The sequence below is a fragment of the Myotis yumanensis genome, unplaced genomic scaffold (genome assembly GCF_028538775.1).
Source record: "Myotis yumanensis isolate MYYU_CA2020_CCGP unplaced genomic scaffold, mMyoYum1.0.hap1 SCAF_87, whole genome shotgun sequence".
In the NCBI taxonomy this organism is placed as follows: domain Eukaryota; kingdom Metazoa; phylum Chordata; class Mammalia; order Chiroptera; family Vespertilionidae; genus Myotis; species Myotis yumanensis.
Genome location: NW_027223838.1, coordinates 43,350 through 58,755, shown reverse-complemented (window position 1 = coordinate 58,755; position 15,406 = coordinate 43,350). Strand labels below are relative to the sequence as shown.

At 53.2% G+C, this 15,406-nt stretch overlaps 1 protein-coding gene and 1 pseudogene across 1 annotated transcript; one reads left to right on the top strand and one right to left on the bottom strand.

Annotated features, from left to right (window-relative positions):
* Positions 1–1,275: 1,275 nt before the first annotated feature.
* On the top strand, positions 1,276–2,143 carry LOC139001090 (THO complex subunit 4 pseudogene; annotated as a pseudogene).
* Positions 2,144–2,818: 675 nt separating this feature from the next.
* Positions 2,819–10,896, bottom strand: LOC139001089 (F-box only protein 31-like). The gene is made up of 3 exons (XM_070402906.1): positions 10,121–10,896; positions 9,559–10,071; positions 2,819–3,029 (listed from the first exon to the last, which is right to left on the bottom strand). Exons 1-3 carry the CDS (start codon positions 10,894–10,896, stop codon positions 2,819–2,821), a joined length of 1,500 nt encoding a protein of 499 aa, XP_070259007.1.
* Between the last annotated feature and the right edge of the window lie 4,510 nt (positions 10,897–15,406).

Here is a 15,406-nt window from a genome sequence, read left to right as displayed (position 1 = left end):
TACCTCATTTCAAAGACACATACTACGGGGCGCCCCCCCGCCTCTGCCCCCAGACTTTCTTGTCATTCATAAGGTGAGTCACGCTAAAATCCACAACCAGATGACATTGTACAAATGTTCCCCACACCCACCTGCTTGCTGTCTTTGGGCTTTCTTGTGAACATATATATATATATATATATTCATAGGCAGTGGCAGATGTGGTCAAGGTTAGTGTTTATTACCTCTATGGCTTCCTGGCTTTGTTGCTTTGTTTGTATGCCTTGGAAATGCCCCCTCCCTATGTTGAAAATAATAGGTTTGGGGTGGTGGGAGGTAGTGGAAGGGGGAACACAAAAGAAAGCCAAAGAGAAAGAAACCAGGGAGGGGGTTGGGGGGGAGGAAAATTGTTAAAGAAAGAGGCTTTATACTTTGGGCGCTGTATTCAGGTGATGTTTTGTTGAGTTGTACACTTGAAAAACTTGCATGTATGTGTGCGTGTGTGTGTGTGTGTGTATGTGTGTTTGTGTGTGTGTGTGTGTGTGGTGTGTGTGTGTTTTCTTGGAGTTTCATACCATTTAACTGAGAAACACTCAAACCTGTAAATAATTTCTGTGATGAATTTATTTGAACCAGACTGTCGTCAACTGCCGGGAAGCAGAATCTCAAGGAATTGAAAATCTATTCCTTTCATGGCAGGGAAGAGACCTTTCCAAGGTCTAGATAACAAAGTCCGGAGGCCAGACCAGGGGTGAAGGATAAACTTAAGTCATCACATAGGAGTTTAAAATCACCCTGTCTCTGCATAGATACACAGCACAGCAAAGCCCAAAGTCCCCAAGCATGTCTTTGACCTATTTTTATAAATCACCATCCAAGGATGAGACTTGTAAGTGGTTTCAAACACTGTTCTACACTCTTTCCTGCTGTTGACCAGTGGGTTTCCATGAAATCCAGTGATGGTAGATGATGGAGGTGGGAGAAAGCAAAGGAGGGGAGGCTCGAGGTTGGTCAACTGTAAAATTATAGTGAGTGGTCAAAAATTAACATGACAACAGTGACAATGAGGGAATTTGTGGTCTCTGCCCTGGGACTCCGGGCTGTGCCCCAAGGGCACTGGCAAAAAGGGAAGTGACTAGTTACCTCTTGTCATTCACTAGCACAAAGATATGTGACCCGCCCTAACCGGTTTTGCTCATCTGGTGCCCGCACAGGAACAGCTCTGGTGCTGTAGGGAAAGTGAAGGACCTGCGTGCCTCCGGAGGGGCTCGATCCTAGGCCGATTTGGGCTCCGCCATGGCCGACAAAATCCACATGTCACTGGATGACATTAGGCTTGCCCAGAGTCAGCGGGGTGGCCATGGCCGGGGCCGCGGCTGTGGCGGGGGTGGGGGCAAGGACCTAGGCCGGACAGAGGCCAGGCTGCCTCTCAGAGAGGTCGGAGTTGTGGAGCGCAGGCCGCCACACCAGAGAGCAGGGGCGGCGGGCCGTTCCAGAACCGGGCGGACCTCGGCCGAGGCAGGAACCAGCCGGCGTCCTAGAGCAGGCTGAGACAGCTTCCCGACAAGTGGCAACACGGCACCTTCCACTGGGCCTTCGGCAGGGGCTCCGGCCTGATAACTGGGGGGAAGCTGCTGCTGTCCAACCTGGACTTCAGAGTGTCCGACGCGGGCATCCCGCAGCTGTTTGCGGAGTTCGGGCCTCTTAAGAAGGCCGGTGTCCATTACAACCGCTCTGGCCACAGCCTGGGAACAGCCCACGTGCACTTTGAGCGGAAGGCAGACGCCCTGGAAGCCAGGAAACAGTACAACGGCGTCCCTTTGGATGGCCGTCCCCTCAACATCAGAGGGGCGCCCGCGGAGGCAACGGGCGCACAGGCAGGCACACTGGTCGCAATTCACAGCGACATATCTCAGTGGAGGAGATGGACGCCCACTTGGACGCTTACAACTCGATGAGGGGCACCAAAAATTTGGACGCCCAGAAGGACGCTTACAACCCGATGAGGGACACCAAAAATTTGGACGCCCAGCTGTACACTTCCAGCGATATGAGGGGCACCGAGCAGTTGGACGCCCAGAAGGATGCTGAAAACGCGATGAGGGGCACTGAGCAGTTGGACGTCCCGCTGGACAATTACAAAGCGATGAGGGGCACCAAGTAGTTGGACGCCAAGTAGGACACTTACAACTCAATGAGGGACACCAAAAAGATGGACGCCCAGCTGGACGCTTACAGCGGGATGAGGGACACCCCTGAGTTGGACACCCTACTGGACACTTACAATGCTATGAGGGACACTGAGGATTACAACGCGATGATGGACACCAGCTAAAGCACCAGCAAGTCAGTGTGTGCGAGGATGGCCAGTGACCTGTGGCCAATGATGGAGTTGTTTCTTCTGTTTTGAAATAGGATTTAAAACTCATGTAAAGATTTTTCGTTAACTCTTATTTTATTAAATATTTCTGAAAAAGACCTGTTTTGTACCGAGTCATTTTGGGGATATATTTTCCTGGTTGCTCTTTTCACCTTGGCCATAATCAAGAGAAAGGGGTGTAGGAAAAACAAACACACAAAAAAACTCGTTCCGAGTAGAAGGGCCCCTGCGGTGAGCCTTGAAGCCTAGTGCGCAGTCCCGGGTGGAGCAGCCGCAGGTGCAGATCTTGGTGGTAGTAGCAAAAATTCAAAGGAGGACTTGGAAAGCCGAAGTGGAGAAGGGTTCCATGTGAACAGCAGTTGAACGTGGGTCAGTCGGTCCTGAGAGACGGGCGAACGTCGTTCCGAAGGGTCGGGCAATGGCCGCCGTTGCCCTCAGCCGATCAAAAGGGAGTCGGGTTCAGATGCCCGAGTCTGGAGTGGTGGAAACGGGCGCCGCGAGGCGTCCAGAGCGGTAACGCAACCGTCCCAGAGAAGCTGGCGGGCGCCCCAGGGAGAGTTCTCTTTTCTTTGTGAAGGACAAGGCGCCGTGGAATTGGTTCGCCCGGAGAGGGTCCCGTGCCTTGGAAAGCGTTGTGGTTCCGGTGTCATCCGGTGAGCTCTTGCTGACGCTGGAAAATCTGGAGGAGAGGGTGTAAATATGGGCTGTACCCATATCCGCATCAGGTCTCCAAGGTGAACAGCCTCTGGCTTGTTGGAACAACGTAGGCAAGGGAAGTCGGCAAGCAGGATCCGAAACTTCGGAATAAAGATTGGCCCTAAGGGCTGAATTGGTGGTGTTGGGACCCGTAGCGGTGCTGGGCACTCGCTTTGGCTGTATGAGGCGTGCCGCCCCACCCCAAGCCCGGGTCCGCCCCCGTAGCCCTTCCCCTCTGGCGCCCCGACCTCCAGCTTTCTCCTCCCCCTCCCACCTCGCTCTCCCTTCCCCATCTCCCTCTGCGCTGGGGAGGGGGTCTGGGCGGCGCGTGGGGGGGGGGGCGGCGCCCCCCCTCTTCCGCTTTGGGTCCTAGGGGAGGTCCCCCGCAGGGTCCGCGGGCCCGGACACCTGGGGGGTCGGCAGTGGAGGCAACTCTGGACGCCAGCCTGGTCCTTCCTGTGGATTGCCCCAGCTGCTGCGGGCCAGCCCTCAGGTGGGCGGTCCAGCCCAGGATTTTGGCCCAGGCCGCGCACACAGGTCTTTCCTCCGCCTGGCCCGCCCCTGGGGCCTAGGTTCCGCGTGGTGCCTTGCCTCAGCCGGTGCCTAGCAGTCCACTTAGACCTGGTGCGGACCACGGGAATCCGACTGTTTAATTCAAACAAAGCATCGCGAAGTTCTGCAGAGGATGTTGACACCATGTGATTTCTGCCCAGTGCTCTGAATGTCAAAGTGAAGAAATTCAATGAAGTGCGGGTAAATGACTGGAGTAACTATGACTCTCTTAAGGTAGCCAAATGCCTCGTCATCTAATTAGTGATGCACATGAATGGATGAATGAGATTCCCACTGTTCCTACCTACTATCCAGTGAAACCACAGCCAAGGGAACCATCTTGGCAGAATCAGCAGGGAAAGAAGACCCTGTTGAGCTTGACTCTAGTCTGGCATGGTGAAGAGACATGAGAGGTGTAGAATAAGTGGGAGGCCCAAGGCGCCCCTTCCCTGAGAGCCGAGGTCGACCAAATGGCCAGACTCAGACTCAGACTCAGTCTCTGGTTGTCTATTAGAGTGATTGGCTGTGGGACTTTTTATTTTATTTTATTTTATTATATATTTTATTTTATTTATTTATTTATTTCATTTTCATTTTATTTTATATATTTTATTTTAATGCGCAGCCCGTCTCTGGCGGCGGGGACCCTGCCATCCACAGAGAGAGCGCGGGTCGACCAGATGGCCCGATGGGGACTTGGTGTCTGGTAAGGACTCCATCATGCACAGAGAGCTGGTGTCGCCCAAATGGACTGGCCTGGACTTAAGTCTCTGATTGTGGATCAGAGTGATTTGGGTTGATCGAAATGTTGACAGGATACTTTTTATTTTATTTACTTTTCTTTATTTGATCTGCTTGACCAGGAGCGTGAGCGGGAGCGGGAGCAGGGGCGGGGCCAAAGAGCAAAGAAATGTTGACAGAATACTTACTTTTTTTTCTTTCTTTTTTTAAAAAAAATATATTTTATTGCTTTTTTTACAAAGAGGAAGGGAGAGAGATAGAGAGTTAGAAACATAGATGAGAGAGAAACATTGATCAGCTGTCTCCTACACACCTCCCACTGGGGATGTGCCCGCAACCAAGGTACACGCCTTTGACTGGAATCAAACCTGGGACCTTTCAGTCCACAGGCTGACACTATCTAATGAGCCAAACCCGTTAGTGCTTTTTTTTCTTTCTTTCTTTCATGTAAAGCCCGCATACAATGATACATTCTTATCATGAATCCACATTTACTATTTTTTTATCTATCATCTATATCTATCTATCTATCTATCTATCTATCTATCTATCTATCTATATCTATCTATTTGTATGTACAGCCTGGCTGATCACTGCGTTATACTTTTATGGGTCTCTCAAACAAAACCCTAGAAAACACGTTGCAATGCTTACCCTTGCTCCCTTTTACAGCCCCGGAACGTGGTGGGCAGAGCCAGAGACGCACCAATCATCTGGCCTTAGAGCTGAAGCATCGTCACTGGTTGGGGGTCAAGTTTAGTGTGGGGGCACTCATGCCTCAGGCTAGACCCCCCCCACAGGACACGCCCTGCAGGTGGCATTCACCAAAAACATCTCAAGGAAAGGTTATCTTGAATGTGGCTGCGATGCTTGGTGTGCTTGACTGTCACCTCTAGTGCGGGCTCCTCGGAGCCGGGACCTGTGAAGAGTGTGTGTGTGTGTGGGAGGGGAGGGGTTATTTTATTTTATGTTATTTTATTATTTCTTTGCTCATTTCTCTTCATTCATTGCAATTGGCTCTATTTCTCGGCAATGAATGGTTACAAACATCGGTCCCATTTGTATTTTTTTTTTATCAGTAGAACTTCTGGATTTTAAGGACTATTTCAGTGCTTATCGTTGCCTGTCACATATCTGCCTGTCCTTTCCATCCATGGCAAATGGATGCCCTCAAGCCTAATGAATTTATTAATAAAAGTTAAAAATGATCTTAACCACGTGCTTCATTTGAAAATTGACATACAACCCTATAGATGCCCTGTTCACTGTCTCTGCTATCCAGGTTGTCAACTGTCCTTGAATACATCTAGTAGTGATGGTGTGTGGTGTGAGGTAGGGCTTTACCTTCGGCGTGGTCTGGTGTGTGTGTGTGTGTGTGTTTATCTTGGTTTTTCAACCTCCAATGTATGGAGAGGCTGTTCATTTGTCCTAGGTCAAGAATGCCGGTAACCACACACCTGGGCTCTAGTGGGCCCAGGACAATCCACAAGGAAAAAATCTCCTAGCTTCCCATCACTCAGCATATATCTTGTTAGCGGACCTTGTGCTTTCTACTGCGCCCATGTGTGTGTCTACAGGAGACACTGGAGAAATAAAAGAAAGGAATTCAAACATAGCACTACAGAGAGCCTTCAACATACAGGACAAGAGAGCAGGAAACTAAAAGAGGAATAGAGGATTCCAAAAAACTCAGAAAGCCATAACATTGCAAGCACACTTAACTGTCCATAATCTATTCAAGATAAATAGATGGGAAGATCCATTTGAAAGACAAACGGAGCCTCTCTGGTGTGGCTCAGTAGGTGAGATGTCATGTCATGCAATGGAAAGCTGAGGGCTCCATTCTGGGTCAAGAGATTCCTGGTCAAGGGCACATACGTGGTTTCACATACCAGGTTCTATCCTGACTCTGGGCAGGGTGCATGTGGGAGGCAACCAATCCAAGTTTCTCTCACATCACTGTTTCTCTCTCTCTCTCTCTCTCTCTCTCTCTCTCTCTCTCTCTCTCTCTCATTCTCCTGTTCATGGCTGTGATGCCTGGTATTCATTCCTCAAAAGGAGGGGGCAGCAGGGAGTGGTGGCTATGGGAGGGGAGAGACCAGAGACTCAAACACAACGAACGAAGCAGGCCTTGGAGGTCATGGGAGGCAGAGGCTGAAGTTGAGGTGAATAAAATGTGTATGGTTTTGTATATTAGCTCTGAGACCAGGATGCCAGGGGCCACCAGCAGCTGGTGGAGGCAGGCAAGGTGCTCCCTAGAGCCCCCCGATGGGAAGGGGTCTCGGTGGCACCTTGATTTGTGACTCCTGGCACCTGGAATCTCAGAGAATTCCTCTCTGTTCTTGTAACCCACCTCTTTGGTGGCAGAGGGACATGGCGACTCTAGGAGATGAATAGGATGCCGTCCTTCAGATGTGCCCTATGACGTCTGTTTTTCAAAACCATTGAAGCCAAGGAGGTCAGTTGTACTGTAGGTGTGATCAGAATTTCAGCTGAGCATCAAATATGATCCACAGGCCTGAGCCACCCTGCAAAAAGACACAGTGAATCTCCTAGAGGTGGGTCACTCAGCAGAAATCTCGGTGCCCAACATTGTGCTCCGTGTGTGTGTGTGTGTGTGTGTGTGTGTGCGTGTGTGTGTGTTGTGTGTGTCCGAGGTCACTCAGGCTAATTGGAGGATTTCCATTGTGGGATGGCATCTGTGAGCACCCCTCTTCTGCCAACACCCCGTCCCCCCTCCTGCGCCACACACACACACACACACACACACACACACACACCTGCCTTCTTGCAGACAGCGACAGAATTGGAACTTCCCCCAGCCCTGGGGTCTATAAACACCTAGGAGGTCCAGACACCTGGCTCTGTCTTTCCCAGAGAAAGCTGAAGAAGGAGGTGGGGGTGGGGTTGAGGAGGAGGCTTGCATTTGGTGCTCCAGGACCAGTAGAGGCCACCACTGGCCCGCTAAATCAATTCCTGGGCTTGGGTAGAGCTTGGGAGATGGGGCAGGTGCGCAAGAAGGCCACAGGGCTCCATCTCCAGGCCTTGCGGAGAGGCATCACCATTTTCTGGGTTGAAAAGGGGACAATACCTATTTAGACAGGCTCCGGTGGGCCCAGGACAATCCACAAGGAAGAAAGCCACAGTAAATCTCCTAGGAGCGTGTCACTCAGCAGATATCTTGTTAGCGGACCTTGTGCTCCCGTGTGTGTCGGGGGGAGGGTGGAGGAGGGCAACTAGGTGTGTGTGTGTGGGTGTGCGTTTGGGAGTGTGTGTGTGTGTGTGTGTGTGTGTGCGCGCGCTTCTGTGCGTGTACATCCGCAGTCACGCACGGACACTTCTGGCTTTGAATGGTCCTTCGGCATCCATGATCACCCTTCAGTCCCTGCCTTCTTGAAGACAGAGCCCCCTCGGGTCTAGTTAGAACTGGGGAAGTCCAGTCACCTGACTGCCTTCCCCAGAGGAGGCTGCAGGAGGGGGCGCTTGCATTGACGCTTCTCGACCAGCAAAAGGCGGGACGGGCTCTTTGGCCCAGGCCAGGGCCCCAGTCAACCCAATCTCTGTAATCCACAAAGACTATGTCCGGTTCGGGCCATCTTTTCGACCCTCCCAACCCCTCACCCCCCCACCCCGCCCACTCTCTGGATGGATGGATGGTCAGGCCCCGGCCCAGAGACCAAGTCCGGGCCTGGCCATGTGGGCTTGCTGAAACCTCAGAAAGTTGAAAGACCGGATCAACATGTTTTCTGTGGAGGTTTTTTTATTTTTATTTATTTTAAGGAGTGTTTTTTTGTTTTTTCAATATGGAATGACATGGAATGTGTCATTCTAGGCCCCCAAATCCAAGAATGTGGGGGGAGGAAGCTGACCTGAATCCAGTTCCTCAAGCTGGTTTGCCTCCTCTGTTGGTGTGTGGTGACCTCTTCATACTACAAAACTGTTCACTATTTACTAGGAGCAATGTCAGAGTCATCCTTCAGCACTCCAGCCATGTGTTCCTTATGAGTCTTGAGTCGTCACTTTTTGTGAAGCGGGCAGGCCTTTTCCTTCTCTGGATAGGGGCCACTTTCTTTGGTCTGGATTCCTGCATGTAAGAAATACCCTGTCACTTCAGATATTCTTCTGAATATCTCGCTGCCATCTCCAATTTTCTCCTCATCCATTGAATCCACAGTGACACTCCTCCACAGTTTCTGAAACTCTTTGTCCACAGAAAATTGACAGCTTTTTATCATTGAAGAAAAGAATTTTCTTCTTTTCTGGATGATTTACAAAGAATACCAGGTCCCGTAAAGCCTTCACAGCTTGCTGGGAGTTGGGCAGTTCTTCCTCTATGACTTCTAGAAGAATTCCTCCTAAGCCTCGCTTCTCTTGCTTATCTAAGAGACTAAGCAGAGCCTTCGCCTCTTCTACACAATGAAATACTACGCTGCGGGAAAAAAAAAAGAGAGAGAGAAGGGATTCTTGCCATTTACAACAGCATGGGTGGAACTGGAGAGCATTATGCAAAGTGAAATTAGCCAGTCAGAGAAAAATGAATACCACGTGATCTCACTCATTTGTGGAATATAGAGAACAACATAGACTGATGAACAGGGACAGGTCCATAGACATCTGTACCACCACTCTGTGCTGGGGCCTCTGCAGCATGGCCACCACCAGGCAGTTCAGGGCTATCCTGGTATCTTTATATTTCTTTCTTTCTTTCTTTCTATCTATCTATCTATCTATCTATCTATCCCAAATCATGTTCATGTTCAATTTGTAACAAGGAAATTGGGGGTCTGCACAACATGAGGAGCTGTACTAAAGGGTCGCAGCATTAGGATGGTTGAGACCGCTCGTCTAAGGTTTATTTCTACCTCAATTTCTGGCCCCTACCCAGCCTGGCCCTGGTTTGGGCTTGGGCAGGGGGCAAACTACTGATGTGTTTCTCTCACATGTAAAATGTCTCTTTTCCCCCATCTCCCCCACTCTCTCTAAACATCAAGGGGAATATATCCTCGGGTGAGGATTAAAAAAAAAATGGAACAAAGGTGGGTCATGAGGTCAGAAGGTCCAGTCTTCAAAGTGCATGCAAGTTGCTCCTCATGGGGGGTCCGGGCTGAATGTTTGAGAGCATCTCCAGGAAGGCCTGCGGGGATGGTGCCTCCACATGCTGGAAGGTGTTCTGTACTCTGCCTAACAGGATGAAGTATTTCATCTCCAGCCAGATGAACCCGAAGTGGTTCTCATCGAACAGGATGAAGACTCCAGGGCAGCGCCTGGGGTAGGCGGAGCCATGTAAGGTAACAATGTGCACGCCATAGTAATACATCCTGCAGGTTGGGGGGAGCGGGGAGGGATAGTTCTGGTCTCTTGAGCGCAAGCCCACAGGCAGAACAAACGGAACAGGCTGCTCCTCCGAAGGTGCAGCCCAGGACTCCCCGATGCTAGGCTGCCCAGGGCTCTGCCAGCCATGGCCTTCGCTTTCCTCAGTTCTGTTTTCTTGCTGCTGCTGCTCACGGATCACCTGCTCCTCAATCTCCTGGACCACGCGGGAGAGCTCCTTGAAGTTGTGGAAGGTCTTGCCATCTGGCAGATGGATGTGGCGCATGAGGTGGCTCTCTAACGTCCAGATTAAGTCTCCTGTGATCTTTGTGACCCAGGCATACTTCCCATGGAAGCTGAGCATGGCAATCATTAGGCCGAAGCCATCGGATTTGCCTAGGAAGAGGCCTGGCCTGAGGAGATCGTCCTGGTGGCTGGGGGAGGGGGGGGGGGTGGAGGTACAGATGGCGGTAGGTCAGGCGGTCATACAGCTGTCTGTCTTCCTGGGACATCTCCAGCCATCGTCCTCCCCTAAGGCGCGTTGGTGAATCCTGTCGGGGGTCTCTCTGGATCCACCGGTTGCTGAACCTGTCCTTCTGAATCTGCATGTGTCGGCTATGGGAAAAGCTGTAGAAGTGGTCCGTGTACTCCACCATGGCTGATTTCCTTTGCGTCAGGTGAATTCTAAACAAAGGCTCGAATTGCATTGGGCCAGCCACATGGGTGTTAAGGCAAGGCCTGTACATCCAACCAGTAATGCATAAGCCATCATCCACCACTACATTCAGCAGTCTTCTATAGCCATAATCTAGCTGCCACAAACCCAAAAGGTTTTTGTATGGGAACATCTTGGCGTAGACTTCTCTATAAGACATACCATCGATCATCTCCGGTTTCTGCAAGTTTTCCTGAACGCCAAACTCCTGGTGACAGCACAGTCTCCAGATGCTGTCAGTGTGCAGGATGTGCCGGGATTTGGTGCAAGCCTGGGCCAGGCTGGCCAGGTCTGTGCCCTGGAGCGAGGCGAAGATCTCCACCAGCATCTCCACAGGCAGGTCCTGCAGGGAGCAGTGCGGGGGCGATATGGGCCTCGCGATTCCTCCACTCCCCGCACAGCACAACGCTGAGGCGTCCGCCTCGAGGTGCTTTTCTGCCGGGGCCGGCTTGCTTTTGGGCGCTGCCTTCTCAGCTGGGCCCTGGCACTCCTGAAGACACTGCTTGCCTTCTGCTGCTGCCATCTCAGCTGGGCGCTGGCGCTTCTGAGGACACCGACATCGCCGAGAAGAGCCCAATCCGCAGAGGCAAGCTCACTCCTCCATGCCTCCACGTGTAACAGCCAACAAAATCCACCTATATGGTATTTTAAAAAGTCTCTTTCACCCCTCCCACTGTGGAGTCGGCTGTCTCACCACAGAAGCTTTGGACTGCAGTGAGGTCTGAGCCAATCAGAAGCCATGCTAGAGCCGCTTGCCCATTGCGGTGGTGTGATTGGTGGATTCCAGCATAAGAGCCTGTCCGTGGCTCCGCCCCTGCCTGCCAGTGCCAAAGGATCTTCAACCCACACTTGCTGGAAGGAGCAAAACCGCTCCCAAATCGCTCTCCTTCCCTCTCGCCCATCCGAGGGTCGGGGGTCGCGGGGGAGGGGGGAGAAGGTTCGGGGTGGCGCCGGGGTGAGAATGGGGCACTGAGGGGCTTGGAGGACTGTCCCCAGTGCGCCCCGGGAGAAGTCACGCAATCAGGCCTGGGAGGGTTTTGCAAGGCGCCACACCGCGGACAGAAGCGAGTGCATGGGTTTGGCGGCAAAGTCGGCCACCCATCCGACCCGTCTTGAAACACGGACCAAGGAGTCTAACAAGTGCGCGAGTCTGGGGCACACAGAAAAGGTACCGTGGCGCAATGAAGGTGAAGGACCGCCAGGGCCAAGGTGGGATCCCGAGGCCTCTCCAGTTCACCCAAGGCGCACTACCCGCCCGTCTCGCCAGCCTTGCCGGGGAGGTGGAGCATGAGCGCACGTGTTAGGACCCGAAAGATGGTGAACTATGCCTGGGCAGGGCCAAGCCACAGGAAACTCTGGTGGAGGTCCCTAGCGGTCCTGATGTGCAAATCGGTCGACCGACCTGGGTTTAGGGTTGAAAGACTAATCGAACCATCTAGTAGGTGGCTCCCTCCGAAGTTTCCCTCAGGATAGCTGGCGTTCTCGCAAACACAGTTTTATGCGGTAAAGCGAATGATTAGAGGTCCTGAGGCCAAAACGATCTCAACCTATTCTCAAACTTTAAATGGGTAAGAAGCCCGGGTGTGGAATAAGAGTGCATAGTGGGCCACATTTGTTAGGCAGAACTGGCGCTTCTGGATAAACGGAGTGCTGGGTTACTTCGCTTAATGCCGAGGCTCATCAGACCCTAGAAAAAGTGTTGGTTGATAGAGACAGCAGGACGGTGGCCACGGAAGCGGGAATCCGCTAAGGAGTGTGTAACAACTCACCTGCCGAATCAACTAGCCCTGAAAATGAATGGCACTGGAGCGTCGAGCCCATACCCAGCCCTCGCTGGTGATCGGTCAGAGACAGGGCGACTGGAGCAAACTGGGAAGCTCTTTGGCAGCGCCCGGCACACACCCCCGCAAAGCTACGCCACGACGACTAGGAGGGCCCCTGCGGTGAGCCTTGAAGCCTAGGGCACAGGCCCGGGTGGAGCCATCACAGGTGCAGATCTTGGTGGTAGTAGCAAATATTCAAACGAGAACTTTGAAGGCCAAAGTGGAAAAGGGTTCCATGTGAACAGCAGTTGAACATGGGTCAGTCAGTCCTGAGAGATGGGTGAGCGGCGTTCTGAAGGGATGGGCGATGGCCTCCGTTGCCCTCAGCCGATCTAAAGCGAGTCGGGTTCAGATCCCCGAATCCGGAGTAGCGGAGACGGGTGCCACGAGGCGTCCAGTGCGGTAACACAAACGATCCCGGAGAAGCCGGTGTGAGCCCCGAAGAGAGTTCTCTTTTCTTTGTGAAGGCCAGGGCGCCCTGGAATGGGTTCGCCCCGAAAGAGGGCCCCGTGCCTTGGAAAGCGTTGCAGTTCCAGTGGCGTCTGGTGAGCTCGCGCTGGCCCTTGAAAATCGGGGGAAGAGGTTGTAAATCTCGAGCCTGGCCATACCCATATGCTCCAGGGGTGGGATGGGGGTTTCAGGACGGCGTCGGGGGTGGGGAGGGGGCGGTGAGGACTTGGCTGCGTGGTGACCCAGGCGGTGGTGCCGGGTAAGGGGGGAGGTCTCCCGAGGGGCCCTGGGGCAGAAACACATGAGCGGGGTTTGGCCAGGGGAGGGGGGAAGCAGCGGCGACAGCGACTCCTGGCGGGAGCCTGGCCCTTCCCATGGATCGCCCCAGCTATGGCAGGAATCGCAGCCGCCCGCTGGGAACCATTCAGGTTGCCGGTCATGCCCAGGGTTGCATTGGGGCTCCCTGCATTGCTGCTCCTAGCCGCGCACGCACCCGGGCACAGGTCTTCCCCTGGACTGGACTGCCCCTGGGGCCGGGGTTCCGAGAAGCCCCTTGCCCTGGCTGGCACCTAGCAGCCAGCTTCGAGCTGGTGGGGACCAGGGGAATCTGACTGTTTAATTCCAACAAAGCATCTCGAAGGCACGCAGCGGGTGTTGATGCGACGTGATTTCTGCCCAGTGCTCTGAATGTCAAAGTGAAGAAATTCAATGAAGCGCGGGTCAAGGGCGGCAGCAACTATGACTCTCTTAAGGTAGCCAAATTGCTCGTCATGTAATTAGTGAGGCGCATGAATGGATGAACGAGATTCCCACTGTCCCTGCCTCCTATCCAGCCAAAGCACAGCCAAGGGATCGGTCTTGGCGGAATCAGCAGGGAAAGAAGACCCTGTTGAGCTTGACTCTAGTCTGGCACGGTGAAGAGACATGAGAGGTGTAGAATAAGTGGGAGGCCCACGGCGCCCATTTCCTGAGTCTCCGCCAGGGGCGTGGAGTGGGAATGCGGGCCTTGTGGGCCGCAGGTGAAATACCACTACTCTGATCGTTTTTTTCACTGACCCGGTGAGGCGGGGGTTTGGCGGGTGGTGGGGGGAAGTCCCCCAGATGGCCTGGCCCTGGCAGGGCGAAGAGCCCGTACCGCCCTCTGCTGGTTGAGAAGCGCCAATGCAAGCCATCCTCCTGCAGCCAGATCCCGGTGCCTGGACTTGACATGGAAAGGACAAGCAAGGGGTACGATAATATACAAAACCATACACATTTTATTCACATCAACTTCAGCCTCTTCCACCCATGACCTCCAAGGGCAGCTTCATTCGGTGTGTCTGCGTCTCTGGTCTACACCCGTCCGCAGCCCCCCACTCCCAACCCCACCCTCGCCTGGCCCATTCCCTTTGAGGAATGAATGCCGGGCTAAGCCACGTTCAGCAGAACCTTTCCTTTGGGTCCTTTCGGTGATTGTCACCTGAAGGGGTGTGCCATGATGGGCCTAGCATGGGGCATGTGCGGCCCTGCCTTAAACTTGACGCCTGACTGGTGACGCTTTCAATCCTGGGGGTGGCTGATTGGTGGAGTGGGTGGGAGGCTGATTTGGCTCCTCCCACCATGCTCTGGGGCTATAAAAGAAAGCAGGGTCTCCTTTGCAGAACTTCTCAGCCCTAGGCTTGTTGTCTTGGTCGTCGCCATCCGCTTTCACCAAGGGAGCGTTCAGGGGAGAGATCTCACCAAGACACGGTCCCGGGACATAGAAGCCGCTGGAGCACCTGGCTAGAACCTGACTAGGCTGCTGATCAACTGAACGCTGTCTCTGTGTCATTTCTTCTTCGCCGACTCCGTCCACACTTTTGGGAATGCCTGGAACGGCTGGGCCTGGACCCCAGCAGAGGCAGAGTAGAAGCTAGCCATTCCAAAGATGATGAAGAGAAAGAAATGTCATCCTGAGCTGCCACAAGAGACCATCAAAAAGCCTCACAGTGGCCTGCATAGGCACTTACTGGAGTCTACGGAGGTTTTCCATGCACTGGGCAAGTGGAATGATGAGAAAGCTGACCCGTCTTCCTCACGGGCCCTAGGAAACTCAAGCAACCCCAAAGGCCCCCAGCCACACCCAGTTTTCAAGACCTGGCTGGATACGCGCCCCCGCCCCCGTGAGGGCAAAGGTTCAGTGAAAACTCAAGTCAAACCCCAAAAACCATATGAAAGTTCGGACCAAGGGTCTCCACCTCCATCCCAGGACAAGCTGCATTCTCCCGGGAAGGTCAAGTTGGTGCCATCGGGTGTTCCACCCATGGACAACAAGCTGCCGGGTCGACCCGTGCCTAGCAGGCCACAGTCTCACGCATCAGGTCGGCCTGCTGTGACCAACCCTGCCAAGCCTGCTGCAGTCACTGTAGCCCTGCCAACTCCTGTATCTTTGACAGGTCCTGGCAGCTCAGTTCTGCCAATGTTGACCAACTCAGCCGGACCAGGTTTCAACAACCCTGCCCAGCCTAGTGTCCCTCAGCCTCCTGCTTCTAGGCCTGGGTCCTACAGAACATCATCTTGTGCTTCCGGGAAGAGGGAGCCTTTTCACTCTGCTGTGAGCCAGCCCTGGGCCTCGCCCAGGCCTCACAACCACTCTCCACCCCAGCATTTCCCCCGCAAACCAATTCTATGGAGGACACCTAAGGTTCTGGGGCCAGTAATGTCAACACCTGTCCCAAATGAGCAGAGGCCAGAACGAGAGGCCATGAAGAGGAAGGTTCAACTGGAGCGTGAGAATGCTGC

Coding starts and splice junctions, on each gene's coding strand:
- LOC139001089 (XM_070402906.1), bottom strand. CDS start 10,896: ATGGCAGCAGCAGAAGGCAAGCAGTGTCTTCAGGAGTGCCAGGGCCCA. Junction 10,072..10,120: donor CGCCTGACCTACCGCCATCT/GTACCTCCACCC, acceptor CGATCTCCTCAG/GCCAGGCCTCTTCCTAGGCA. Junction 3,030..9,558: donor AACCACTTCGGGTTCATCTG/GCTGGAGATGAA, acceptor CAGATTTTCCAG/CGTCAGCAAGAGCTCACCGG.